Source organism: Ammospiza nelsoni, chromosome 5, assembly GCF_027579445.1.
Source record: "Ammospiza nelsoni isolate bAmmNel1 chromosome 5, bAmmNel1.pri, whole genome shotgun sequence".
Classification (NCBI taxonomy): Eukaryota; Metazoa; Chordata; class Aves; order Passeriformes; family Passerellidae; genus Ammospiza; species Ammospiza nelsoni.
Genome location: NC_080637.1, coordinates 71476375 through 71504262, shown reverse-complemented (window position 1 = coordinate 71504262; position 27888 = coordinate 71476375). Strand labels below are relative to the sequence as shown.

General features: G+C 39.4%; 1 protein-coding gene across 2 annotated transcripts; it reads left to right on the top strand.

Annotated features, from left to right (window-relative positions):
- Positions 1–16: 16 nt before the first annotated feature.
- SLC15A5 (solute carrier family 15 member 5) lies at positions 17–27888 on the top strand. Of its 2 annotated transcripts, none has more exons than XM_059472861.1 (10): positions 17–148; positions 1800–2295; positions 3905–4127; positions 7750–7919; positions 9773–9993; positions 12724–12910; positions 15406–15594; positions 19754–19885; positions 26510–26618; positions 27396–27888. In XM_059472861.1, exons 2-10 carry the CDS (start codon positions 1869–1871, stop codon positions 27538–27540), a joined length of 1803 nt encoding a protein of 600 aa, XP_059328844.1. In that variant the 5' UTR covers positions 17–148; positions 1800–1868; the 3' UTR covers positions 27541–27888. The 2 variants fall into 2 exon arrangements, with proteins under 2 accessions (XP_059328844.1, XP_059328845.1); XM_059472862.1 differs by having other exon boundaries at positions 31–148; positions 1972–2295.

Sequence of the window (27888 nt, the reverse complement as noted above, 5' to 3'; positions counted from 1 at the left end):
CAATTATGTCCTTTTCCCAGCTTGTAGCCCCAAATTTGGGTAAATGAAACCACATGAGGACTAAGAGCCATCCCAGATAGGAGTCTTGTTCTTTGTGCTGCTTCCCATGATGTGATTCACTGTGAGCTGCCAGCTCCCATGAGAACAGGTAAAATTGGCACTCTGAGAGAAAACAGAGTATTTAACATCCAAATGTCTATTGGAGCAAGGGTTTATTTGTCCGTATGTTTTCTATCTGATGTTAAAATACCGTTGTATCTGCTTAAAGAAAAAAAATTGCTTAAGGAAAAATTATTTTCCTTATGAACAGTTAGGTAAAAGTAACTTCATGAAACAGAAGTTATGCGCACCTTTGAGTTAAAATACTTTTATCTGTCCTGTCTTAATTTGAAATTGGCTTCTTTAGGCTTTGAGGAAGAAAGTAAGCTGAGGTGTACTTGTAACTTCTCTGGTTGGTTTGCTCAAAGTAGGATCATTTTGGCTATCATGGGTCAGAAAACAAAAGCAGTTCTTGGCATAAGTCACAGCTGTTTCCATCCCCAATTGAATGTCTCTGAAAACTATGAGGTTTCTGCTGTCTGAGTTCTCGTTTTAGACTTGTAATAGGTTAAAAGTATATTTAATTTTAGGAAACAACCTAGCACTGTTTAGATTTAAGCTTCAGAGTTTTCAGGCTTTGTGTCTGAATTGTGATTTTTTTTTTTTTTTTTTTGGTAATCTTGGACCCTTTACCCACACTGGTTATATGCTTTTGTGTTTCTGTTTTGTGATGTAGTAGTTCTCGTATTCTAAATAGACCTGAAGAGGCCAAATTTGAGTAGCTATAAGGACAGATGGAAGGAAATAACAGAACCCATGTCTCAAAAAATCACTGAGAGCTCTGTTCAGATTATCTGACCTGGTTTTCCACTTCCTTGTAACTTGTGCACGCATTTACATTTGCACAAGACAGATGTGGGATGTTTCCAGCTGTAAGTGGGAGCATTTAGATCAGGTGTTAGTGATCTTAATGAGCTCCACAAAATGCAGAAGCTGACCTGGGAAATCAGCAGACTTTGCTGTGGATAAAGTAGCAGGAACATTATAAAGCACTGTGAGTTTGGCTCTTCCTAATTCCCTTTCAAGGCTGTGATAGCTTTTGTTTGATATGAAAGAAAACATAAAAAATTTCCTGTGCCCCTGCACCTTCTGGTGTATGGTACCTATAGGGGAGAATCTGCCTTAGGAAACAGTTTTGGACTAGGCTGTTTTTAGGTTCCTCTTTTTTCTTTTTATTATAAAGTCAACTTACTTTATTTTAAAATTTGTTTTTCTAACTTAAACCTAGTAGCATTGCTTATTTTTATAATTACCTTTATCTGAATTTCAACCAGAAATAGAAAGAAATAGCACAATCATTTGATAATGTTAACCTTAAAAAAAAAATCCCTGTGTTTATCTACTTGCTGTTTTTCACTTGTTGCCTAATTAAAGTATTGGATAGTTTTAACCAAATTATTTTCTCAATCTGTTATTTGAATTCTGCTGAAAATGTTAGGTTTCGTTTGTTTAAACCTTTATCTTTAAAATACAGATTGAGTTTTGCATACAGTATTGGATTCACATAATTTAATAGGTAATATAATTCTGGGGGGAAAAGAATCTCTTTCACCCCCAAGTGAACTAATTAAATAAACTACTTAAATTCCTAGTGCTGCTGTGTTCAGAAGCTGAGGTGCTCATGTAGTTCTTTGATTTTTTTGTTTGTTTGTTGGGTTTTTTCTAAATTTTCTTTGATCCTATGTGTAATATCTCAAAAGTGACAGGTGCCCTAAGAAATTGTAGTAGCAGAGTGTGGAATTCAAAGCGAGACTCGTACCAGTCTGCTAATGACAGTGGAGGAGCACAGAGGTGTACCTGTAACTCAAGCTGATCTACTCAAAAAAAATTTTAAAAAAATTAAAATAAAAAAGACTGTCATGCCTGCTGCAGACACACAGGAGAAGGGGTTTGTGAACCACATGGCTGACAAGGAGCAACGAGCTGGGAAGGAGCCTGAAGGTGAGAAGAAGCTGCACGAGGCCGTGTGCGTGCTGCTGGTGGAGCTGTGCGAGAGGTTCACCTTCTTCGGCATCGTCTGCAACATGATCCTCTTCTGCACTGCCAGGCTGGGCTACCCCAGCCACCAGGCTGCCATGGTCAACATGTGCTTCGTGGGCACCTCCACGCTCACCCCGGTGCTGGTGGGCTGGCTGGCAGAGTACCTGGTGGGGAGGACCAAGCTGGTGTGCATCTGCATGCTCCTGCACTTCCTAGGTGGGTGACTGCGCCGCGTTCTACTGCTTCTCTTGTAGGAATGTGCTCTTGAGCATGGTGTTGGGCATCTCCTCTAACAGCTGGTTACTCAGCTTCTCCTCTGCAAAATGCACTGCAGTGTTTTCACCTTTGCAGCTTTCAGTGAGACAAAGCAGAGTTTGTGTGTGCATCTTGTGTAGCTGGTGCGCAACTTGGCTGCTCTGAAGTGGCTCAGCTGCTGGCAGCAAGGATGCTCAACTCTTAAAGTTGGTCCCTAAGGTTATCAGTGTTTGGAACAAGTGCCAGGCTTCAGTCAGAGAGAAAATTCTAACTCCTAACTGCTTTCCTGCAGTTAGGAGTAAGATAATATGTAAAGGTGCAAAGGACTTTTGTATTTGGACAAGAGGAAATGTATTTAAGAACACACCACTATAAACAAACTTTGCCTTAAGTATCCTAATACCTGCACTGAAGGGCCTGCCTGCTGTTGGCATGTTCTGAACCTTGCCTGAGTATTATTGAGTGCTTTTTACAGAAAAGGCACTTCTCAAACAAAATCCACCTGTTCTGTAGCAGCTAGGGCATCTCCTATGCACTGTTTTGGCCTCCCACTGTAGGGCATCTCCCAGCACAACCTGACAAATTAAACCAAGTTGATAGAAATGCTTCTTGCTTGAACCAGTTGTTGAGCAAGTCTGATTTCTACAATACCCAGCCATATTGGTTTTTAGACATGCAACAAAGAAAGTAAAAAAAAAAAAAAAAAGACCAAAAAATCTGAACATTCCTGAAATGTTCTTGAGCTGATTGCAAAACCATTTTTCAAGTAGTCTGGAAAAATGTTTGCTGTTGTGTTCCACTGTTTCTCCTTTGGTGTTCTGGTTTAAATCTTTCTGCCACTTTTCAGTGCTTTTCTTAAAGTAGAAGATTGGAGACACAAACACAATTTGATGGATTATTGTTTTAACTAGAGCATTTCTTCCTTTGGAGATAAATCATTAAACATTCCTGATAAATAAAGTTTAATGCACAGTCATAGGAGTGGCTAATACTGGTGGTGTTGAAACACCAATATATTTTAAGCTTTAAGTCCATTAAAACTTGAAAAATCTACAGCTGACTAAATATGAAAGACTTGCTTTGCAGACTAGAAGAGGCAAATGCAATTTGTGGCAGTGCTTCTATAGCTAAATTTTCTGAAAATCATCTTTTCCATGAAGTTGCTACAGAAAGAAGAATTTTTCCCACAAAAGTTTTGAGAATTTATTTCCTAAATTATGATTCCTATTACAATTCTGGGATTTTTAGAAGAAAAAAAATCTGCACTCCACTGTGGGATGCTTTGTGGGTTTTTTTTATTAATTGGTGGTTCAGTAGATAGAAGAACCTGAATCCTTGCAAGCACTTCAGAGGAGGTTTGGTTTCTCAAAGGTCTGGAGTGGTATAGCTTTACATAACAACCAAAATTTTCTACCTCTCTACAGAATTTGCCTCTACACTTTTCTCTTGTTTATCTTTGATTTTCAATCTCTCTTTTCATACCTGCATAGAACATACCTGCTCTAAAAAATACAGATCTTATTAATCTGGTTCCAATTCCCTTCCAATGACCATTTCCTTTCCATTCCAGGCACAGCACTGTTACCTGTGGTGTCATTCCCCTTCGAAGACGTTCACATTGACCGACGACACGTCCTCCTCACCCTGCCCAAAAGGGAGCAGAAAATCGTGTTCTACTTTGCTCTCCTCACAGCCAGCCTGGGAATAGGAGGAATAAGAGCCCTTGTGTGTCCTCTGAGTGCCTACAGCCTGGAGGACTATGGCCCAAAGGACCTGCTTTCATTTTTCAACTGGTTGGTAATTTAGTGTTGGCTAAATATCTGTCTGGAGTGGTAGAGCATTGCCTTGAAATGCAAAGGTTCTGTGCATGGTGGGTTTCATATTTTGTTTTTAATGGCAGAACTTTGAGATTTTGGAAGAGATTCCAAGAGTTAAAACCCTTCCTGGCTTCTCCCTTTTGCTCATAATTGATAATCTATTTTGGACACCTACAGAAGTGCTCAGTCAGAGTTTTTAGGATTAAAAAAATTGCCCAAATACTCAAAAGACTGGCTAATCTTTTTGCTGTTGGAAGAAAATATTCCATTTAGTTTTGTGCCTTTAAGATGGCTATGCTTTTAAGATATTTTTCTGTCACTCCCTAAGAGTGTCAGAATTCAATGATATATTGAGATTTACATCAGGTTTTTCAGCAGTAGACTACTGGTTTGCTGGAAGTCAGGGCTGTGAGTTGTCTCACGCTAAACTCAGTTGTAGGGATCTGCTGTATTATTTCAGCTTTGCTGCTGCCAAGTTCTGGCATCTGATAAACCACTTGGCATTTGTATTTTGGTTGATTTTTTTTTTTTTCCCATTCATAGGAGTAATTGCTCCTAAAATGGTTCTTAAAATCAGGGTTTAGATTTTTAAAATTTTTTTTGGTATGAATTATTTCTTTCTCCATGCATCAGGGAGGTAATTTTCGATGGTTTGTTTGCCCTTATTTTCCCCTTCTGTTGTCCTATAGAGTGTGCTATATTTTCTGGTTAAACCATGCAGTGGGGCTCCCCATATTTCTCCTTCAAGGCAGGGTGAAAGAAAGCCCTAAACTGCCCTTTTTTTCTCCTTTACATGCATGGTTATTAAAATAAAAACTGAGCACATTTACATATTAACAATACAATGCTGAAGAATCAATGAAGATCTTGGGGAACCAGGTCTCTCCTCCTTTGGGGATGGCTTTCCTGGCTATTCTTTTTTCCTTCAATTATGTTAATATCAAGGAGTTTTGAATTAAATCCAAACTTCAGTGAATAAAGTAACTTTACCGAAGGTGGATGAGACTTTTTAGTTCCTTAGAGCAGATTCTGCCTCCTTGACCTGCCCATAGCAGAGAAGAGGAAACAAAAAATCCTTCCTTTTTACTTTATTCTGAGTTCTAATCCTTAATTAGCAACATCATTTTGATTAAATAAGACTCTGGGGGATTAAGACTGGAGAGCAATCAGTTGTTCTGAAGGATAGCTCTGGAGAGTTTATTGTACTGTGGTCTTAGCCATTCAGAATTGTGTTTAATCAAAGTGACATTTCTCAGTGTTGATTACAAAGGAGATATAATATGAATAAAAAGTTCCTTGGGGGAATCCAAATGGGTCAGTTCTTGGAACTTTGGAAATATCAAGAAAGGCACAAGTGTGTTTCAAAAAAATTTAATTTTTGTACTGGCACCCGAGGAGGGGCTTTGGAATGCAATCTCAAAATTTAGAAAAATGCGAGGTTCATTCTGAGCATTTTTAATCTAATTAAAACCCTCAGAATGTAATCACGTTTTCTTGGTAGCCTGTCCTCTCTTGGTGGGTGTTTGTAATGAGATTTAATTTAAAAATTATATAAAATAGGATGGCATATTCTTGATGAGTTTGAGTCTGGTCTTATCAAAGTTCTGTTTAAACAATCAGAATTATTGAATTAAAGATTGGGTTAAAAGTCCTGGTATTTACTTGTTTTCTAATTCAATCCTTCAAGAAGATTGCTTGGCACATCTTATAGCATGGTTCCAAGCTGCAGTATGTACTGTGGCTCTGATCTTATAAGTAAGTAGAATATATCAATCCTAAGTGAAGAAGCAACTTGAATTCTGTTGGATTAAATTTTTCTAGGTCCTTCTGCATTTCCAGGGTTAAGGTTATGGACTGGTTCTGTTTTGCAGGAGGATAAATACATTCTGTCTGTGGGGGCAGAGAATGAGAGCAAAGGGTACAGAGAGAATGGGCAGAGCTGTATCTTGTCTTACAGACTTGTAAAAAAACTGCAGAGACTGTGAGACAAATGGTGTTTTCCACCCTCACTCTCTCTGTTTTGTTTCCACATATTACAGATCAATTTCTGTCATTTTCTCAATTTATTTTACTTTGACTTTTTAATAACTTTTCCTACTTCTTTGGGATTTTTTCCCCTCACTTTGTTTTTGCAGAGAACTCCATAGTGGTACTGAGAAAACTGACCTCCTCCTGCCAAACTGTATAAACATGAACAATAATTTTCAATAAGAACCACCTGGATGTTACTTCTTTAGTTTTCCACCACAAATGCATTTCTGTGAAATGTTTAATGGGCTTGGAGCATTTAAGTTTATATCTGCATTTTTGTCATAAAGTATGTTGCTATACAGCAGTGAAAATGAAAGTGCTCTCCTGTTTTTCCTGCTCTTCAGGATTTTCTTTGGAAGCTCCTATTTCCAGCCAAACACTCGTAGAGTCATGAAAGATGTCAGGACCTTGGGTAGCTCAGGCACAACGCTAAAAAGTTTGGAAAACAGCCACTGAAGCTTCTGACTTAATAATTGTCAGTTAAGAGTTGATTCAAAACTTTTACACAAGTTCTGGCCAAATGAGTCATGTAATTATATTTTCTAAAAGCTTTAGTTGGATGGGTCAATATTTTTATGTACGAAATCCCTCCAACTGTATCATCATCGAGTAGCATAATTCCAAATCTTTTGTCACTGAGAAGATAATTCCAGATTCATTAGCCCAAACACTCAAGTTCAAACAGCATGCATGGTGCAGAAGTGGCACTGAACAAGAAAATGAGCTTTTCTTCTTCTAGTAATATGTATTAAGCGTTATAATTGTGTATTTTACCTTTAAATGAAACCATTTTGCTGTAGTTCCAGCAAAGGCAGAGGAATATCTTCTTGCAGTTGCTTCCAGACTGTAATCTTGGACACACTGGGACAGTACTGCTCAATAATTGCGCTCTTTTCAGGGGTTCCAAACTGCAATAGGCCTGCCACTGCTGCCATCTGCCTCCAGGAATGTGTGATTTATCCTTTGGATGCCTTCTGTGATTAGGAGGGGCTCAGTACTTACTTGGGAAGCACCTCTACTACAAATTACAGTCTCAGACAAAATTATGGAGGGGAAACTCCTTATCAAGATATTCCAGAAGCCAACAAAAATTCAAGCTGAGCCTTGTAACTAATAACTGATAAATCAAATTTTAATATTTCTTGCATTTTTTAACATTTAATATTTCTTAACCAAAGGGTGGTGGCATTAAGACATTTCTCTCTTAATCTTGAAACACAGGATTGGATGATATTTCATACACAGAACTTGTTACCAGATATTAAATGTTTAAATGGTAAATGTTGATGTATTTAATTAATGTCACCCACAAGAATATTTCCAGTACCAGACTGATAATTTGTTCAGCTCTGCTGCCTTAGTACACTTACTTTAATCATATACCTCTTGGAGCTGAGACATTTGAGTGAAAATCTGCTTTAATTGCTGTGCTAATGTGTGCATGGTACTGATGCTGTCCATGATTACTATACTTAACCATGCCTTTAATTGGATGTTTTAATCTTCTGTAAAAACTTTTATATTATTCAGCCTCTCCACTTTTCTCTCTCTTGTCTGTGTGCTCCAGGTTCCACTGGCTGGTTAACTTGAATTCAGCAGTGGTCTTTGTCAGCATTTCTTACATCCAGCAGTCCGTGGCCAGGAACCTTGGCTTTCTTATCCCATTTGTGTCTGGGCTTATGGCTATGATCACAATTCACATGGTTCGGGGTGAAATGATTTACAAACCCAAAGCAGGTAAGAGGCAGCTCTGTCTCAGGAAGCATCTTCAGAGATTGCTTTCACAGAAGAAATTGATTTGCATCTCTAAACTATTTATTCTATAACTCTGCCCTGTTTGGTGGTAGATCCTTGGGGTTTAGCCCTCCAAAATCTGCCTGTGAGAAATTCTGTTCATCCTCTGGAGATTCAGGGTAGGCTGTAATAGAGGGAAGCAGTCTCTGGTAAACTCATGGTGGTTTTCTGTCATGTCAGGGCATGTACATTTGCCTGTGCAGGAAGAGATGTAACATGCCTGCTGCTGGTGGAATTGATCTTGTCATGTTTTGTTCAACCTTTTATCTGCCCAACCCCTCACATTCCAAAGGAAAGGAGATGACCATGACAATCTTGGAGACCAAGTCAGATGAGCCAGGACACAGCTGAGCTGCTGCTTTACTGACTCTGCTGGGCTCATCATGGGGCACTCAGTGCATCTTCTGGTTTCAAACCTGACTGGGTTCAAACCCTTGCAGAGCAGTAGCACCCCATCACTGCTTCTTATTCCTTTTTTGTGTGTGTCCAATCTCCAGTGCAAAGCAAAACAACGTTTCTCTAACTTAAATCTCATTACGAGCTCTGCCAATGAATTGAGCTAGTACCAAATTTCCTGTTATCTTTTATTTACTTCTGAAACTAACTCTGCTTTGAGAAGAGCCCCAAGTCCCACTTATTTTATGGTTAGCTTCTTAGTCAATTCACTCTGGAATTTTGCACTTTTTTTTTCTTTTAGTCCTCAGATTTACTCTTAAAATAATCTAAGTCTGAAACTTAAACATCACTTGCAATGAGTGGTGAGAATAGTTGCCAAGCACAGTCCTGCAGAACCGTAAAAACTCTACTAACTCTCTGTTTTCAGGTTTTGATTTGCTATTTCAGATTTTATTTTATAATGGCAACATTCTGCAAGGTAATTCCACACTGTCAGGGAGTTTTAAATATTAGCTTATCTTATAAAATGCCCTTACTTAGTTCTTTAAAGCAAGTACTTCCAATAGGTGCCAATGGATATTTCTAGAAAATAATTTCCACATTAGAGATAGTAGGGAGACATTTTCATTCTGCAATTTTATTTCATTTGGGGTTTTGGAAAGTATTTATTTATAGACACTCAAATTATTGTAGTGCTTTAGCACTCAGCAAAACATAAAGTGCCACAACCTCTATTTGTATGGATGGCAATTTGCCAAAGGTAAATGAACCTGCATTTCCAAGCCTGAAGCTAACAGTTTTGCGCTCATTCCACTTTTATTTTGTCTGAGAAACAAGCTGGCAATTCCTGACCCCACTAACCAGTCAATAAGTTTTAATATGTCAAGTAATAGACTGGAAACTCCTCTTTTGTCCTGCGTGCTACTTGGAAGACCTGAGATGATTATTCTGGCCTTGAAATTTATCCATGAAAATTCTCTCAAGTCTTCAACTGTTTTTTAAACTCTTTTTCCTTCTCACTGCCTTTCCCTTGCTACCAGACTTCAGCAGGCATTCAATAGATGGAAAGAAAGTATGAGTTTCCTTTGTTTTTTACATGCTCAACCAGAGACACATGTGGTGTTGCGTTAAATAACTGGTAATAAAAGGAGCTCTTCTCTGCGGCTGTTGGACAGGATTGCTTCTGTAACAATTGAGTTGTGAACCAGCTGGGTTCAAAAGAGGATTTTTTAAAACAAATCCAGATTTATTACCTTTCCCCCCCCTAAAAAGACATGAAGGTGAATATACCAGCTCGTGCTTTCCCTCCCAAAGTGTTTTGTCTCGGCTGATGTTTACCTTGACGGCAGGTGAAAGCATATCAATGCTCAGAGGTGTCTAACTTCTCTGACTGCTCGCAGACAGCTCCCTGCTGACGACCTTTGGGGTGATTTTCAGTGCCCTGAAGACGTGCTGCGTGCGCCAGCGCTACCTCGGCACGGCCGTGCCCAGCTGGCTGGACCACGCCAAGGAGCACCACGGTGGGCACTACAGTGAGACCCAGGTGGAGGGCACAAAGTCACTGGCCAGGCTCTTCCCCTTGTTCACCTTCCAGATTCTCTACAGGACGTGCATCATGCAGGTGGGTACACAGATTTTAAACAAAACTCTTGAAATAGGCTCTGCCGCGTGTTTAGCACCGTCTCTCTAGGTGTGCTTTTCCTGACTGTCGCTTTGCCAGATGAGCAGCCTTGAAAAGTAGCTCTAATTGCCTAAGAACATACCTTGCTGTAGCCTCTGATCTCCTCAAATAATGAGAATTGACTTGGTCAAGACTCATTAAGAAGCTTGTGTGAATGCTTGCTGCTATCTTGGAACCTTTTTACTGGCTGAACCATCTTGTGTGAGTCCTCGTGATGTAATAACAGTTACCAGCACTGAGACTCAGGCTCAGTGTTCTTGAAAAACGCAATTTTCCAATGTGTTCCCTCACTTTTGCGGGGAGGTAGCAAGACTTTATTTGCTGTTTTGGTTGCATGTTTCTCCTGCAGTTTTGACCTGCTTGTGTGGCTGCTGTACCTACAGTGGGAGTTTTGTGTGGGTTTCCAGTCCTTTCACAGCCCCTCTGTCAGGCTGTCCTGAGCAGGTGTGTGTGATATAAATGTAAATGTGTCAAGAAGCTCCTTAAGCTGACACAATTCCTTCAGATTCCTTTCTGTCTGGGTGATCCTGGAGTTGGAGGCAACTGGAATGATGAGTTTGAGCTAGCTTGGAGATTAATTTTTACTCCTTGGTGTTAAAATGCTGCTTAAAGAAATTCTTACGAATATGTGGCATATACTGGTTCACTGACACTTCCTCATGCCATCATTCCATGTTCCATTCATCTGCCTCATTCTTTCTTCTCTTTCCTCCCCAATTCCTCCCTTCCTCCCAAAAGTATTGGAATTGGAGATATGGGGAAGATTTTGAGATGATCAGAGAATACAAATTTATTGTGGAGTACAAATGCTTATATAGTATTTTACGAAGATTAGTAATGTTTTACTACAATGGTTGGGTTAATCATCACATGAACCTTTACATATTACAACATCTCTTGCTTGCAGAGGTTGATGTAATTTTTTTTTTTCTGGTAAGTCAGTATGATTTAATCTTCTTGCAGTCTTCAAAGCTGTTTGTTCTTGCCAAGACTTCCTGTGATCAAACCTCTTATGCTAACCAGGTCCAAAGTCCATCATCTGTCTTGTGTGTCCCAATACAAAAGCACAAAAAATCCCAAGCAAACAAAAATAAGATTCAAAATCAAAACCACACACACAAGACCAAGGTTATGCATTAGTGACCACATGAAAATTAAACTGATATTATAATATATCAAGTTGATTATAAAGTATTTATCTAGAAAATGCAGATGTCTTTCCACTGCTGAAAGAAGTTAATCCTTTGGCAGAATTTCCAAGAAGTTTAGGGCTCTTTCTCAAACTCAGATCAGTATCTTTTTTGTAAAGATTAATAGTATTTTCTTCATATTATTAAGTTAACAGCTTTCAGGGCATATGATTCATGTTGATGATATTTTAATTCCTATTCAAAAGTCAATTCTTATTCGCAATAGGCATTAGAAAAAAGGAACCAATGAAATTTGACTCACTTCTAAACTTTCATAGTTCTGTTTCTGTTTATTCTCCCTTTCACAATTTACATTTCGATTTGGAGGTGGAATGTAGGTGAAAAATATTTTTGTGAAGGGCTAGCATTTGAATAATTCTTGGGCACTGAACAGACTCAGAATGTGTGGGGCTGGCTATGACCATTGATGAGATATCCTACATGAGCTCAGTTAACAACTATACATTGATTTTTGGACATCTATAAAGCAGCGATATTCTCCCTGGGTTTGAAATCAGTGATCATATTGAAGAGTGTGCAGGATGCTGCAGGAATCCAGAGCTCAGTAAAAACAGACAGATTAAAGAAACCAGTTCTAGGTTGAGTTCTGTCATGACTGTACTCTGAATTGCTCAAATTAGAATTTCCCAGTCTGTAAAATACAGTGGATTATGGCTCCCTGCTGCGCATGAAATTAGTTAATCAAGCTTCTTCCAAAAAATCCCAAACAAACAAAAAAACCCCACTGAAAATTCTGTAAATCTATTGACAGAAGCCATCAGGATTTTGATTTTACACTTTTTGATAAACTCAGCAGCTGTGCTGTATAACCTCACACAGATAGGAGAAATAATTTGCTTTTTTAGTGAGAGAGTCTTACAAAACTACTTAATTGTGTACCCAGTTGGCTGCCACTGGGTTCCTCACCTTCTTTCTGTCTTTGGTTTTCAGTTCCCCCAGGTAAAAGGAAATCCTCCATGGGTGACCTGACTGTGAGTTGCACTAAGTTGGTTCTAAGGCTGTACCCAAATCTTCATTCCCTGTAGCTTTTCAATTGCTCTGACCTTGAGCACAGAATCATAACCCTGTGCCTTGCAATTCTAAAATTAAATCACTCTGCATTTTGCTATTTCAAGATTCTGATCTGTTAAACACTGTCTGGGTGAAGTGACTGAAGTTTTGGGTGGAATTATTTAGTATAGTGGCTGATGGCTCTAAATAGGGGTCATCAAACAAACTTTTAGACTGTTGCTTAATTTGTGAAATGTAGGAGAAAATCTCATAAACGGGAGATGTTATGTTCTGGCAGAGAGCAATCTTGTCATTATCTAAAAGGCTTTCTTCATGAATGCTCATTCCTTTTTTGCCAGCAGGTATTTGGTTTAATGTGACTTCTTCAGAAGGAAAAACTTGAAGAGGTTTCCAAAAATGAAAAAGTGAAAATCTTATCCATGGGTTGTGGTTTTATCCTTCAATACAGATCCCTTCAGGATATTATCTCCAAACCATGAATTCCAACCTGCACTTTGGTGGATTTGTCTTGCCAGTTGCAGCAATGAACGTGATCAGCATCGTGCCCCTTCTGATTCTTGTTCCTATTTTGGAGTGCATTAACTCCTGGCTCTTTAGCTCCAAAGATACTGGACATTCTCCAACAATTTACATTGGTATGTGAAAAGCACACGTGTTTATACAGCTTTAATATGTTTTCTGGGTTTGAAAGAGAAATTTCAGTGTGATGGATGATCCTAGACAATTATATCTGACTATAAATGTTAACATGGATTTGTTTGGGACGATGCTTAGAAGTAAAAGTGTTTCAAAGAAATTATTTAAAAAAACACAGTCCTTAAACTTAAAACTATTACCTTTCATAGATACTCTCATTAAACTCCCTACATTTTTTATCTTCCAGTCTGCATTGCAAACCTCAGATGAAAATATTTATAAACTGCTATTTTCTCAGTGTGCTGCTATTAATTCAGTGCCCCATGGCAGGCAGCACAGTGAGTACTGACACACACAGAGGTATTAATCTGACTAAATTAGCCTAATTAAGAGTGTTATTAAGTTTTATACAAACCAGAAGCATATAACACAGCAGGTTGCAATTAGCCTAGTTTTTAAAATAACATCTGCATTAAAGCACAAAAAGCACATTCAGATAATCATTTTCCTTTAAACCATGGAAATTTCAAGTTAGTATTAATGTTCTATCCTGTTATGTTGAACAGCAGTAGAATATATGCAGTGGTTTGTTCTTAATAGGTTCATTTATCAAAATAGCCTCCTGTTAGGGGTGATAAACTACCTGAGGCAGAAAAATACCTGTGAGTACAGGCAATGGCTTCAGATATCCAAGTATATGACTGCACCTGCAAGTGTGGTAGACCTCTAAGTGCCAATATTTTTGCCAACAGTTAATTAGGTTCTCAATTATTTTCAGCAACAAAATTGGAAGTATAAATAGGCAGTTGGTGTTAAGCCAGCCTATAACTATATTTTAATTCAACTCTTGCAAAAAGAAGAAGAAATTTAAATAGTTTTCTGGAAATGTTCAGCATGTTAAGAATAGAAGTTTTCAAGGATAAACCATACAGACAACTGAAATACCTGGTTGCTCTGGGTCTACATAAAAACTGTAATCTGTTACTCTAGTTGTTGGTTTATTCATAAAGGTCCAACACAGTTCGTAGATGATATAAAGAACCTTGTCCTAGAATCACCCCTAAATATTACTGAAACAGCTTGTTCTCCTGTAAAACCCAAGCCTCAGTCATTCCAAGCCTCTTGTTTTAAAGAGGACTGAAGGGAGAAGAGTAAAGATGAAACTGTACCTCCAAGGCTCTTGGTTTCTTCCTTTGCCTCTTAAAGTCTTGAAGAAAAAAAAAAAAAAAAAAAAAGCTGAAATTTTTGGGCACCCAGAGGTTCTTTTTTTCTGAAATATATTGGCTTTTAGCAAAGCAAAATGCTCCAAGTTTGTTGCGCTGCTCGGAATACTGAACTGCTGGAGGTTTCTTCAGTACCAACATAATTTTTCACTAGGAGAGCTCTTGCTTTGGATGACTGCAAGAAGCTCCTTGAGGGCTTCCTACCTGGCTTTGATAAGGTGCAATAGCCAGAAAATGCTGCTGAATTCCCTCCTGTCATCAATTTTCAAGCAATAATTCATTGATATTCTCATTAAGCACTAGAGGAGCCTAAACAGTATCCAAGGCCAGGTTAGGCAGGGAGGTAGGATTTTTAAAGCTGTGAACATACAGGAAAACTCTGCTGGAATAAGGGTGTGAGAGTTTGGTGCTGAGGAAGAAACACAGAGGCCTGCAAGAACACAGCAAGGCTAAGACCACTTAACTGTTTGAGTTTTTTATTCTTTTCTAAAAAACATGGGCACTAAAAAAAGACAAAGTTTATATGTGTTATAAATATAATATGAAACAAAGGCTGTTGATATCCAATCTATTAAGTGAAGCAATTGCCAGTCATGAAGGCTTGGTAAGAAAAAGAGAGTCTAAGCATTTGAGCCCAAACTGTCAAAAGCAACCAAATTCTCACATTATGGCTTAGAAATGTTGGCAAATCAGAAATTTAGTCAAAATCAATGAGAGCTCAAACCATGAAAAGTATAGATAATTCAGATTCAGAGACTCACTTTCTTTGTGTTTTTCTTTGTTGAGAGGACACAACCATTTCATACTGCCAAGATCAAGAAATACAAAACAATATATTTTAATAGTATCCTCTTTACAATGGGTGAAGTGTGGGGTAGTTACAATACATCTGAGTTTTAGAAGAATTTCCTTTGGTTCTATTCCTATCCTTTCTCTTATATTATGTGGAAGGACATTTGCCTCTTCTTTCTTTTCTCCTTCCTTTTCTCCCTCAATATGCAAAAAAAAAAAAAAAGTGAAAAGTAAAACGTTCTTCTTTGTGACTTTGGTGTTAAGAGAAGTTTTTCCTCTCTCATTTATTCTGAACTCTGACACTGTGTGCTAAGCTGATGTCCTTTTGCCGCTCTTTATTTGTGTTGAGGTGTCCAGAAAAAATTATTTGGGCTGGGGGTAGGAAGCTTCTTTTGCATTTCTTAGGAGTTTTCTGCACTCTAAAGCCAGGATGGTGCTGTAAGAGTGGCCTTGGTGAATGCCCTGTGCTTTTCACCCAGTTGTAGGTCAGTTATCTGCTGCCCTTTCCGTGGTGGCTGCTGGCTTCTGCGAGATGCACCGCAAGCGCTTCCCCCAGGTGGAGCAGACTCTGTCTGAGGAGCTTCTCCTGGTCTCCTCCATGCCCTGCTTCCACCTGGCTCCTCAGTACGTCCTGCTCGGAGTGGCTGAAGCCCTGGTGACTCCCTCCTGTGAGTAAAATCAAATGGGCTAAAGGAAAGGTGTCCTGGTTCTGTATCAGCTGCCTAAAAATAATTACTGTCATCTGATATTTTATCCCTGGCTCTCTTCCACGGGCTTAATGAGCAGATCTGTGCTTTACCTGCTTCAGAGAAGCATAATTTGTGTTGCTGGCTGTAGCTCAGGACAAGCAGTGATGTTCCAGATCAATGGGGAGAGGGAGCACAGCCCAGTCAGGTCCCTGGGGAGCACAATTCCCTGTTTGGTCCTGGGGCTGAACCTGCTTCAGGCAGACTGGATGAGCTCCTGAGACCCCTTCTGAGCTGTGATGATTTTATTGAGATGGAATAAAAACACACCTGAGAGCTGAGCTGTGGTTATGCTCTGAGACCACCTAAAAGGCCACAGCCAGAGCAAGGTGAAGCAATTTTCATTTTTGGGCCCAGCTAATGGAATTACTGCATGTTTTTCACTGGCACAGAGCATATGTGGGCAGGTAAATGGGACAGGTTAACCTGGTGTAGGCAGCTGCAAGGCTTTTGTTAGTGCTCCAACCAGGAGTCGTGAGAACATGCCTTCCCAGATCCTCATGTCTTGGCTTGTGACATGGAGCCAGAGATAAACACTCCTGGTTTTCAGAGCTCAGCTTGTGCCTGCCATCCACACATCATGTAGTCATACTCTTGATTGTGAGTCTGAACCTTTTCTGCTTTCCATAGTTTACTTTTCTGTGTCTTCACTGACATTTTTGAGGCTTGTTTTCTTCTGAGGAGCATGCAGAGTGCTTACCAGTGTTTTACCTTGCAGAGCTTTTAAAATAAAAAAAAAAAGTTAGTATTATAAAAATAATCTCAGGAACATTAACTTAGAGACACAGGTAAAGTAATTGCCTGGCTGATCTCTGCAGGCATTTAATTCTCTGGGTTGAGTGTCTCTTGTTCCAGTACAACCCCAGAAATGTTCAGGTTTGTGTTTAAGAGCGGGAAATAACTTCAGTGTTTCAGCTTCATTCTTACACTCTGAGACTACTGAGAGCTGTGGGTCACAGGCTGTCATTAAAAAGGTAATTTTCCCTAGTTTTAAATACTTAGCACTTTCATAATGCCTCTTCATCTGATAGCTCTCAAGTACTTAACTGAGACAGGTTTCTAGGCAGGTAATTTGGTTTCTAGGTTACAGGCTAAGTGTAACTGAAAACTGTGACCTTCTCTGTTTAGCTTAACAAAAAAAAAAGGTTAGGAGGTGACTTGCTTACAGTCTTCTCATGCAAAAGCAGGGGAAGAATATTGCTGGTAGAAAAAGGCCTTTTAATCTGGCACACTGGGACGCAACTGAGTCCAGTGACCAGAAGATTACATTAGCCTTTAAGAAAAAAAATAAAACTCCATTTTAGGGCTTGTCTTCCTTTTTTTTTTTTTTTTTTTTTTTTATTTAAGACCTTTTTTAAAGGATTGAGGTTATAATTTCTTAGGAAGAAAAGCTGTCCTTCCCCATTTAAATAGGGATTAAGCATCGTGCTTAGAGCTGCAGTGAGAGGTGTGACTTAAGAACCCAGCTAAATGGGACTGAGTCTAAAGACTTGCAGATAAAAAGCTAAAGGGAGGTGCCTAAAATAAGATATTGCTGTAGCTGATGAGGAAGGAGGTCTGCATTCATGGTAAAATTTGGTTGCAGAGTGTCACAGAGTGTCTTGGCTGTGCAGGCAGGGCAAGCCAGCTCTCTGCAGTCTGAGAATTCCAGCTGCTGATGGAGAGGAGCCTGCTTATCCCCCAGGTCTTGCACTGGCTGAGGTTCACTCAACCATCCCCAGCCTCTGCATTCAGGCTTCTGACCTGAGCTCTGGCTTTCCACTTGAGTTTGCCTCCCAAACAGCAATTCAGTTCATTCAGTGAATCTCCATGGATGTCAGTGACAGCCCAGACCCTCACAGAGCTGTCCCACCTTTCCTGACATTCTACTGCCTTGCTTATGCAGAAGTTCAAATTCAGTCATTATAATAATTTACTGGACCTGAAAGTACATGATCCAAGCTGAGGAGGGGAACGTTCACTCCCTTAAGCAGAGGGAAGAAAGGAGATGGCTCATTTGTGAAGAGCTTGGTTAGAGATGTTAGCTTTGGCACACTGAGCTCTTTATTTTCATTAGGACCTCACTCATTGAGGTTGTTCAGCCTGGGAAAAAGAAGGCTTCAAGATGACTTAATTGTGTCATTTCAGTGCTTGACAAGAGCCTGCAAGAGAGATGGAGATTTTTTACAAGGGCATGGAGTGACAGGACAAAGGGAAGCTGCTTCAGACTGAGAGTAGGTTTAGATTGAATATCAGCAGGAAATTCTTTACTGTGAGGGTGCTGAGGCTCTGCCCAGGTTACCCAGAGAAGCTGTGACTCTCCCATCCCTGGCAGTGTCCAAGGCCAGGCTGAGCCCAGAGCAGCCTTGTTTAGTGGAGGGTGTCCTTGCCCATAGCAGTGAGGTTGGAACTGGAGGACTTTTAAAGTCCCTCCCAACCCAATCTATTCTGTAATTTGGTCCCTGACACTTAAAACTGTGTTTATAAAACATATTTCATTATCTTGTTGATAGGAGTTTTGAATAATCTGCTTCAGGTGGCAAGAGCATCTCTTAGAATAATACCTGCCACTAAGCAAGTCTGAAAAATAAAATCAGACAATGGTATTGCTCCCCTCCACAGGGCCACAAAGTTCTCAGTAGCCTCTGACAGGCTGAATTTGTAACCCCAGCTTGGTTTAAAGCAGGAAAGCCACAGCTCTGTTAGTTAGAGGATATATTGGGGATGGCTTTGCCCACCAATAAATTGCAATGGTCTCCAGGGGGAAATGCAGCAGCTGTTCAACAGCTCCCAGCAGCACCGTGGGGAAAGGGAGGAGGGGAGCAGGCTATTGAAACAGCAGGGGTAATTTAGGTAAGTAGGATGCAATTACCCAGGCTGAATTTGACCAAGATGCATGTTTTGCACCCCTGCTTTTAGGAGGGAGGAACAACTAGAAACTTTTAAGTCCTTTAGTGTCTCCAGTTAGCTGTACAGTGCTTCAGGCTGTTGCATCTACAGATGGTGACCCAGGCTCACCTGCTTTCTCTTGCCCTCAGGCTTCTGGTTCCTATTGAGAGTGAGGAAGAAAACATTGTCTGTGGCATTATTTTCTTTCATTTTTTTTTTGAGAGTTTTCAAAGCTCTCATCTGGACATCCAAATTAAGAATGGTGAAAAGTGGTGATTGCAAAGTTTCATTTGTATTCAGAGGCAACTCAGCATCCAAACAGGACCCTCTGCTGGCAAGTTTTTCAAGCTGGAGGTCATTCTAATTGAACAAATAAAGCATGTGGGGACACTGGGAGAAAAGGTGTGGAGGACAACTCAAGGAGTGAAATTAGGAAATAAAAGTTTTTGGTGGTAGTGAGAATTGCACAAAAAGAACAGCTATCATAAAGTCTTGCTGTTACAGCCGAATTACAGCTGGTGGGATTATTTATAGGCACCCATGCTACAGCAGCATGCTGCAGCTTCCCCTCTCCACCAAAGCTGTTGCTGCTTCTGGTTCAGCCTTCTGGCAAGAAAGTGAAGGATGAGGTCTTAAAAATGAGCAAGTGAGCTTGGGGATTGCACTCCAGGAAACAGGAGCATGGTCCACCCTAAAGGCAAAGCAAGCTAACTGTCCAAATTAAGGCAGAGCTCTAGATTTTGGAGTATTTATCAGTGGCTGTGCTGCACTGGCTCTGAGATAGGAGGTCCTGCTGTTCTGCAATTAAATATCACATCCTTTGTCTTCATGCTTTACTGGCTGTGGTGGTGTTTCTCTGCTCTTGCTCATGCCTGAGGTTTTGAAAGGTGCAAGCAAAAGTCTGGGTAAAAGATGTTTCTACACTTGTGGGACACGGAGAGCTGTGTGTGGGTAGTTTAGTACAGATATTCATTTAAGCAGTTCAGATAATGCTTTGTTACAGGGCACATATTGACCTGTTATAGGGTACATCTGATTGCACTTCTGCACAAGTAATTCTCTGCATAAAATATAGAAAATCACTAATAGAGATGTTTTGAAATTTTTGTATTATCCATGTTCTACCATCTTTCTTTTGTTTTCTTATTTTTTCCTTCTTTTTTTTTTTTTTTTTTTTTTTTTAACTTTTAACTGTTTCTGCTTCCTTCCAAAGGTTCCTTACTTTCATTCTGGCTCGTGCCCGAAAGAATGAGAGGGATTTCCATGCACTTTTTAGCTCTCTTTAATGGAGCTGGCTGCTTTGTGGGAGCTCTCATTGTTCAGACAGCCCACGCAGGCACTCAAGGTAAGAGTATGCTCATGGTGGGTGCTCCTGAGCAGTTTTCTAATATTATTGATTTGGAGAATCAGGCAGCAGAATTAAAAGGGATGCCAAAGTTGTATTGATTTGCTCTCACAATTAAGATGGAATTAAGATAGGAAATAGCCTTCCAGCTGTATTCATCCAATTTTAATGAGTCATCTTAGTTTTGATAGTCAGAGTAATTAGAGGATGGCATCTTGCAGGAAGTCCTCCTGTCCAATCTCTGTACTTCTGCTCTGGAAGACTGAAAATAAATTGGCTAGGAAGCACCTTTTTGTGTTCATGAAGGAGTACATTCATGTTGTTCACACTTACATGGAGGCCTCTGGCCTTGAGAGCAAGATCTGAGCTTTAAGGAATGGGGAATATTCCTTTCTGTCTGTTCCAGGATTGAGGTTTCAGGGCTGAGGGTTTCAAAGCTGTCTGGGGAATTCACTCTCCTGGAGCCACTGGTTCCTCTGCCTTTGCCCAGCTTTGGGAACAGCCAGGTTCTGTGGCAATGCTGTCTCACCGTGGGCTTGTTCTGCTGCAATTCCCACAAATCTTCCTGTTTCAAAAGGAGTTACTGCAGGTTCAGCCTGTTGAGGTGCATTTAGTGGAAGCTCAGAACTTGTTGTTCCTATGTTACTGACTTTCAAAATCAGGCAGGAATTTAATCTTAAAGTCATTTTTCCTTTGCTGCCGAATCTTTGTTCAATATAGAAAAGACTTGTTCCACAAGGAAATGTAACAAGGAAATCACTTGAGTTCTTGAACTGAGAGACAGGCCTCCCAAATTTGTTCACAAATTTGAAATAGTCGCACTGCTGAAGGAATATTTGTGAGGATGCCATTGACAAGCTCTGGTGGAACATTTACAGAGAATTTTTTTATTAGAGACCACAACTGTTGGCCCTAATGCATGACACCACTGCAATTGGTGCAGGATTTTGTAACTGTTATGGTTAAAATTTTAGGTTCTCCTCTTTCCTTTTTCCCTTTCCTTCTCTTTCTTCTACAAAGAATCATGTAACTTAAAACCGAGCAGAAATGGGTGTTTTGAAAGTGTGACAAGAAATTTTTATTCCGACTCGCAAGATCTGAACAAACAAATGATGCTTTGACACGCAGTCCTGTTTTTAAGTTAAAAATTCAATTAAAATTTTATTACAAGGTATAAAACATCACCTGGAGATGGGTAAAAAACAGGAATATCTGCACAAATGAATCAGGCAAAGAACTATAAGCCCCAAGCCCCAATCCAGTGTGGAGAACTGAGCTCCTTGAATATCCCCTGGTGGAAAAGTTTGTTTTTCATTATTGTGAGTTCAGTGTAATATGGTAATATGGGGTAAATTAAACAAACACTTTAAGACAGACTATATTGCTGATTTTTTTTCTCTCTCTCCCCCCACCCCCCCAAATATGGAAACTATTAATTTTTATGAGACTGAAATATTTATTAAAACTGACATATTACCGCAATTTGACTTTGGAAATTAAATAATTGCAAAATAATCAAGCATAATGTCAGCACCAAAATATTTTGCCTGTGTTGTGTCACTATTGTGTAATTAATTTCTTTACTGAGTATTTCTGTACTCTGCGATAGAGGAAACCAATTTTTGCATTTGATTTTCAATTCAGTTGGTTTTTGTCTGGTTTGCTATCAAGGTGATTAATCCCTTTTTTGTGAAATCGTTTAATTGATTCATAAAAAGTTTTTACTTGCCAGAAATACTGTTTTAACAGAGATGGCGAAACCAAGAAGGCTGAGATCTAAATTCTCCACAGGCTGCAGTTGCTACATCCTTTTGTTCAGGATTCTTGAGCAAACTGAAAAGTTTCCTGGCTAAAATATTCCTCACTCTTAGAAAGCTGGGTGGCAAACTTCTCAACTTTAGCTTTTCTTTTCTTTTTTTTTTTTTTTTTTTTACTTTTTCCAAAGCTGCCTTTGTGTAACTTTGTCAGACCTGCTGTTCCTGTGGGTGGAATTGACTGCACCATTATCCTGAGCAAAAGTCACTCTGGAATTTCCAAGGGAATCAGTGACACTCAGTATTCAGATTAAGATGCTGTGATGGGAATGACTGCTGCTAAGCAGGAAAAGTCCTCTGCAAAACTTGAAAAGCTTTAGGGAAAATCAAGTGGAAAATGCTTGGTGTTTGCTCTGCTGCTCTAGTTAGGACAGTGTTAGAGTTTACTTTTCCTATTAATATGTAAACAACATATTACTGGGCTTTCACTTTTTATTTTTAAAAATAATTAGGATCTTACTGGGTATCTCTTTCTCAGTGTTCCTTGCTTGAATAAGACTAATAATTCCAAATTACCCCACAATTCACAGCTTGCAAGTGATGGTGATGTTCCTGGGAGTTCAGTTTTTGTTCTAACACTCCTCTGCTCATCCCAGGCTGTTCTCCTGCTGACTCCTGGGTCTCACAGTAGGTTTAGGATCAGACTTTTGGAGGTGGGGATAGAGTATAGCAAAACAAAAAATGCATTTTAGTCTCCCTTTTGGTTTTCCCCTAATTTGGTAGGAAATGTTATACGTACAATTTTTATAATGGACAGCTTCTTACAGAGGACTTTGGTGCTCATTACAATCATATCAAACCCACTAGGTTTTAATAAATTTTAAAAAAATCTTTTGTTTTCAATTTATTGAAACCTAGTGGCTGCCTAATGAACCCACTAAAGATGACTGCTGTAGGGTACAAATTTGTGGCTTCTCAAGTAAAATTAAATTCCAATGACACAAATAAGAATTTTACTGGGTTTTTTTCAGATCTGTTTAAAGAGCTTGTAAATATTCAATATGTGGACAATTTATGAAACTGGGAGTCAAGCAAACCAACCAAAACTATTTTTTTTCTTCCTAAAAAAAAGCTCAGCTAATTTACTATTTTCTTTTATATTGGAAGAGCAAGTTCTTTCTCTTTTGCAGCAAGAGAGGATGGTGTTGATAAAATGGTTCTATGAGATTTAAGAAGGTTTAGTGAGTGATTCCTGGGCTATGGATGCTTTTGTCTTGTCCCATGATTCTTGTTTCACTGAAACCTGAGCCAAGACTATTTCTGGTTCTCCCATCTCCAGCACTGAGACCATGTTTTTCCATGTTCCTGCAGCGAAAGTAGATCCTCCACTGTGTATTTTGAAGTGTTGAAGCACAGAGGGTGTTGACAAAATTTAAACATTTTTATATCCTATTTTATGCCACTAGCTTAGAATTTTATTTGGGGTTTTATTGGCAGAGTTGATCAGATATCAGTCACAGTCAAAGCTGCATTAATCATTTTTAACGCATCTATGGAGGATGGTGTGAATATGATAAAATAAGACTTTTTTTAAAAAATCTGACGAGTGCAAACAGATGATGGGTGACAGTGATATTTTCAGTACAAGCTGGGAAACTGCTTTCTTTTGGATCCCTTACCTCTCCTAACATTTTAACGGAAGAAGATGCAAGACAAAACCTGTCCTCTTATGCCAATCATTTCAGAATACATTTCTCTAAAAATATTAATATAAATATGTAAGAAAGAAATAAAAATAAAAAAAGGTCAGAGGAAGGAAGCTGTCCCAGACACAGTTTTCCTGCTTGTATTTAGAGAATCACGGGGGGAGTTGTGGTTTGAGTTTGGGTTTTTTGGTTCTTTTTATCATTTTAGTCTTGTGTGATTCTAAAATACCAAAGATGATAAAGCTAAAGGATATTTCTTGCAGTCCAGATGGTGGTGGCCACTGGTGCCTACTTAGCTAATAGGGATTAGAGGCAGAGTGAGACTTTAATTTGGATATGATCAAACACTAAATGTATGCCCACTAAATTGATGAAATGAAGGAAGGCAATACAAGCCTTGTTAAAATATTAATTAATTTTGTTTTTATAATCCTAGCATAGGTTGCAGGATAGCTGCAAAAATGCAGGAATGGTACAGGATTGAGTGACTTGTGACATTTGTTTTTTCTTCAAGGTTTTCCTCATAATAAAATAGGATAGTGCAAAAAATCCTGGATGCCTCCCTGTGCAACTTTCCCTTGAGCTCTCTGAGGGTGCACCAGAGCAGCAGAAAGGTTGTGTGCACTAGTATTTGTCTAAGACTGGCCCTTTTTAGGTTTTGTTCAATTGGCAGCAGCTCCTTGCTGTCAGTCACCCCCCAGAAACAGCCCAGGAAAGTTTTTGTCCATTTCTGCTTCACCTCCACCCCTGCCTCCCTTGGTAGGATCAGTTGTTTCCTCTTGGTATTATTGGTACCTTTGGTAAATTCTTGGTAAATTATTCCTTCCTCTTGGACTAACTATAGTATTGTACATTATTCCTTCTTCTTGGACTGAGTGATTTTGATGGAAATTTGACAGGACTCCAAAATGTCAGTGAAAGTTTACCAGGTGCTTTCTTTCCATGATTGCAGAGCAGACTTGAGGAACAGACTCTGCCTAGGCTTCGTTTTCCAGCTTGTTCTAAATTTGCCATAAAATACATAAGCAATTCACCTCTAACCAGCAGAGAAAAGTCTATTTAAAATAGTGCACCTAAAGGAAACTTCTGTTTCTTTGTGGTGATTCATGCTTCTAGGTGTTCCTATTGTTGGAATGAAAATGGAAATCAGGAGCTTGTTGCAGAAAGTTAATTCCCAGTGAGCAATTACCTGTGTGACAAACCAACCTTGTAATTGCCGCTTCTGTTGGCAATCTCCACAGAAAAGAACAAGATGCACAGAGCCCACAGGCAGTATCTTTTGGGGGAAAGTGAATTTTTAGCATGTTGCATGCTGAGGTAAGGAAGGGGAAGTGCTGGACTCTTCAATCACAGCAGTGCCCAGGGTGCCTAATTCCAGCTAAACCAAAAACTGGCCCTGATGTTCATGGCTGAGGGTGAAATCCTGAGAGTTTGAACCCCAAAGGCAGTCAGCCTGCAGACAGCTTGTGGGAGGTGTTAGTGGGGTCAGGGTGAGAGCATCTGAAGGGATGAGTGAAGTTCTAGCACTGATGATCCCTGCAAGCAGAGGAGAGGCTTCTCTGCAAGGTGACTATAAGCAGATGTAAAATATAGTCCAGGTTTATCCCCTATTTCGTGGGGAGAAAAAAAATTAAAAGTAATGAAAGAAGAAAAAGGAGTGAGAAGTAATTATTTTTTGGCTGTAAGTAGGAAAAGGTTATATTAATTTTTGCTGCATCCACTGATGAAAATATTTACTGCAAGGATTATAGTCTGGATATCCTTGGAACTGCTGCCATCCTTGTTCCTCTGTAGAAGAAGGGACAACAAGCCTTGTTGTCCCTCTCTGAGAGGAAAAGAAAGCCTTGATCCCAGCTCTTGCTTTGGACAGAGCAGGAAACTAGGGAGAAATTGTGTGCTGTATGGCAGCTGGAGCCTCACCATATCCTGCCTGGTTTTGTCCCTGCCTGTGCTGTTGATAATTTGGTTTTTCCCAAGGCTCTCTGTCATTATCCTGGCCTCACTGTTTAAACACTGGCAAGTCCTAAAAGAATCAGGGAGGAGACAGAGCAAGGATCTTTGACCCAGGCCATGGAGAAGTGGGAGTGGAATTCAGTGCTTTTCTCTGATGCCTTTATCAGTGATAACACAGAGAATGGTGCAAATGGACCTTTGAAACTCAGAAGATACAAAACTGTTTTTATTAACTTTCTAAGTACATATTTTGTGTTCAGGTTTCACTGTAAATGCCATTCCATGAGAAAGCTCCTGCAGTTAGCCCAGCCAAGGTGAATAACCCAGCAGTGAGTGTGAGTTTTGCTCTGACAAGCTGCAGTGCACACCCCCATGCATGATTTCTCTTTCATCACATCCTCGTGCTCTGGCTCTGCCTTCCACTGGCCCCTGGGGGATGCAAAATGATGCAAAATGAAAAACTACCCGATTGTGAATGATGGCAGTAAAAGTTTATAAGCTACTAAAATGAAGTTACAGCACCTAGGAGCTCAGTCACTTACAGTGTTGGATGATGGGTTTTTAAAACTGGCTCTGAGATAATGCTGTGAAAGAAAGGGAGCAGGCAGAGGTGTGGTGGTGCTGCTCTGTGATGGGCAAAAATGCAACATGGAATGGAGAGAACTGTGCAGGAGCTTAGGAAAACTGATGGCACCTGTTCTCTGTCAGTCCCAGGAGAACTAAAAGCAACAGCTCTGAAAAGAAATGTGTTTATAGTTCTAAGATGTGAAGGAAAGAGAAAAATGTAAATATATCAATGTGCGTTTGGCAGGGTGTAATCCTTTGACTGGTGTCTCTCCTGTGCTGTGGAACTGCTCTTGGTCTCTAATTAGAAAAATATTTACAATCTAAGGATGACAATCAGTGTGTAAAAGTGGCATTCGTGGCCAAAGGATCTGTTAAGGCCATCAGGCTTTTACCATATAGCTGTGGTAAGAAGTCTGGTTTTCCTTCTTTCCCCATTAGCTCATTCAAGGGGTGAATTGCCACATTCCTGAGATGGGCAGGATTTGATACCAGTCTTTCATGCAGGGAAAGGTGTCTTTGGACACACTGATGCTGCAGTGGCTCAGATCAAGGCTATGCTTTTAATCTAAATCTCCCAATGATCTCTGATTTGCATGTCCTGCTGCAAGGCAAACTAATCCTGCTGCAAATGTCTCCTTCACCAGGCAGCTGGTTCCCACACTCGCTGCATGAGGGTAAATTGGAGAGGTTCTTCTTCTTCTTGGCTTCCTTAATGATGGTGAACACCCTGGGGTTCTGGGCCATTGCACACAGGTACGTGTCAGAAAACGAAAACTTGGTGTCTTGTTTGTAGGTGCATTTAAAAATTCTAATAAAATCTGCGGGACTAGTGTGTAATAAAGAATTGATAGTGATAGATCACATGTGGAGAGGTAAAAAAAAAAAAAAACCAACTGATGTAATTAACCTTAAATAGTTAAAGGATCTTAATTCAAAAAGCCCTAAAGAAAGAAGAGCATTGTATTCTTACTTTCATCATATTCTTTCATCATATTCTTTCTGGAAAGGTGTTAATTTTTTGGCAGGGACTTCAGATAGGAACATATAATTTTTCAATAATACAAGTTTTTAATTACTAAAAATGTCTTTTGAAATCAATTGTTTCTTTTTTTGAAGAATAAGAATTCTTTGAGCAGGGAGGAAAAAGAATGAAGACTATTCAGATAAACACTGATTTAGGTGGGGAGGAAACAGACTTTAAAACTTGGAATAAGAAAAAATACACTAAAATTTCTCTGTAGGAACAAAGCAGTTAATTATTTTTTTTTTAAAGGATGCAGTATAGGTATTATTAACATCTGCACCTAGTTTGATACTTCTCATCCTGAAGTTCTGAAAGGCTCTAGGAAAATGCAAATATGCATTTTCCTATTTTTTTTGACTGCCTTGAAGTCCAGGACTTGGAAGGCACTGTAACTTAAAGAGTATTATACAAGTATTTATATATTATATGAAAAGTTATACATAACAATGGGTGAAGCTAATACTTTAAAGGATGATTATTTTATTTTCCTTCTGTATTTCCCCCAGATACAACAATCTGCATGAGGATTGCACCAATGGGTTCAGAGGAGGTTTTCCTGGAGAAAAACTTTTGAAGCATGCAAAAGCCATCAAGCACTATAATTCTGTCCTGGAAAGTTCTCCCATTTTGTCTCCTGTGGAGAAAACCTGATAGAATTTCACCCTGATAAAATTTCAACCCTAAAATTTGGCGGTTTTTATCCACCAGCTCTCTAAGGATAAATTACCCAGCGCACTTAAGTGGAACAATGTTCTGGTATTTATGAATTATCTGGTGAATAATACTGTTATTTAGAAGTTAACAACATAGCAGTATTCATAGGATCTGGCCTTGAAGAAGGCTGCACTGTCATAATTCACGTGGAGGCCAAGGAAAACTCACTGCTTGCCACAGTTGGAAAGAGGATTTTAATCTTTATATGGAAAAAGGTATCCACATCTATTTGTATTTAGGAATGGTTAAAAATTAATAAACATTCTCATTTGTTTGTTTAGCAAA

What these genes read in the sequence shown, in the direction of transcription:
- SLC15A5 (XM_059472861.1), top strand. Translation starts at nt 1,869, where the DNA reads ATGACAGTGGAGGAGCACAGAGGTGTACCTGTAACTCAAGCTGATCTA. An exon ending in TTCTCCAACAATTTACATTG is followed by an intron (nt 12,911 to 15,405) that starts GTATGTGAAAAG and finishes CTTTTCACCCAG; the next exon opens with TTGTAGGTCAGTTATCTGCT. An exon ending in TTCTGGGCCATTGCACACAG is followed by an intron (nt 26,619 to 27,395) that starts GTACGTGTCAGA and finishes TATTTCCCCCAG; the next exon opens with ATACAACAATCTGCATGAGG.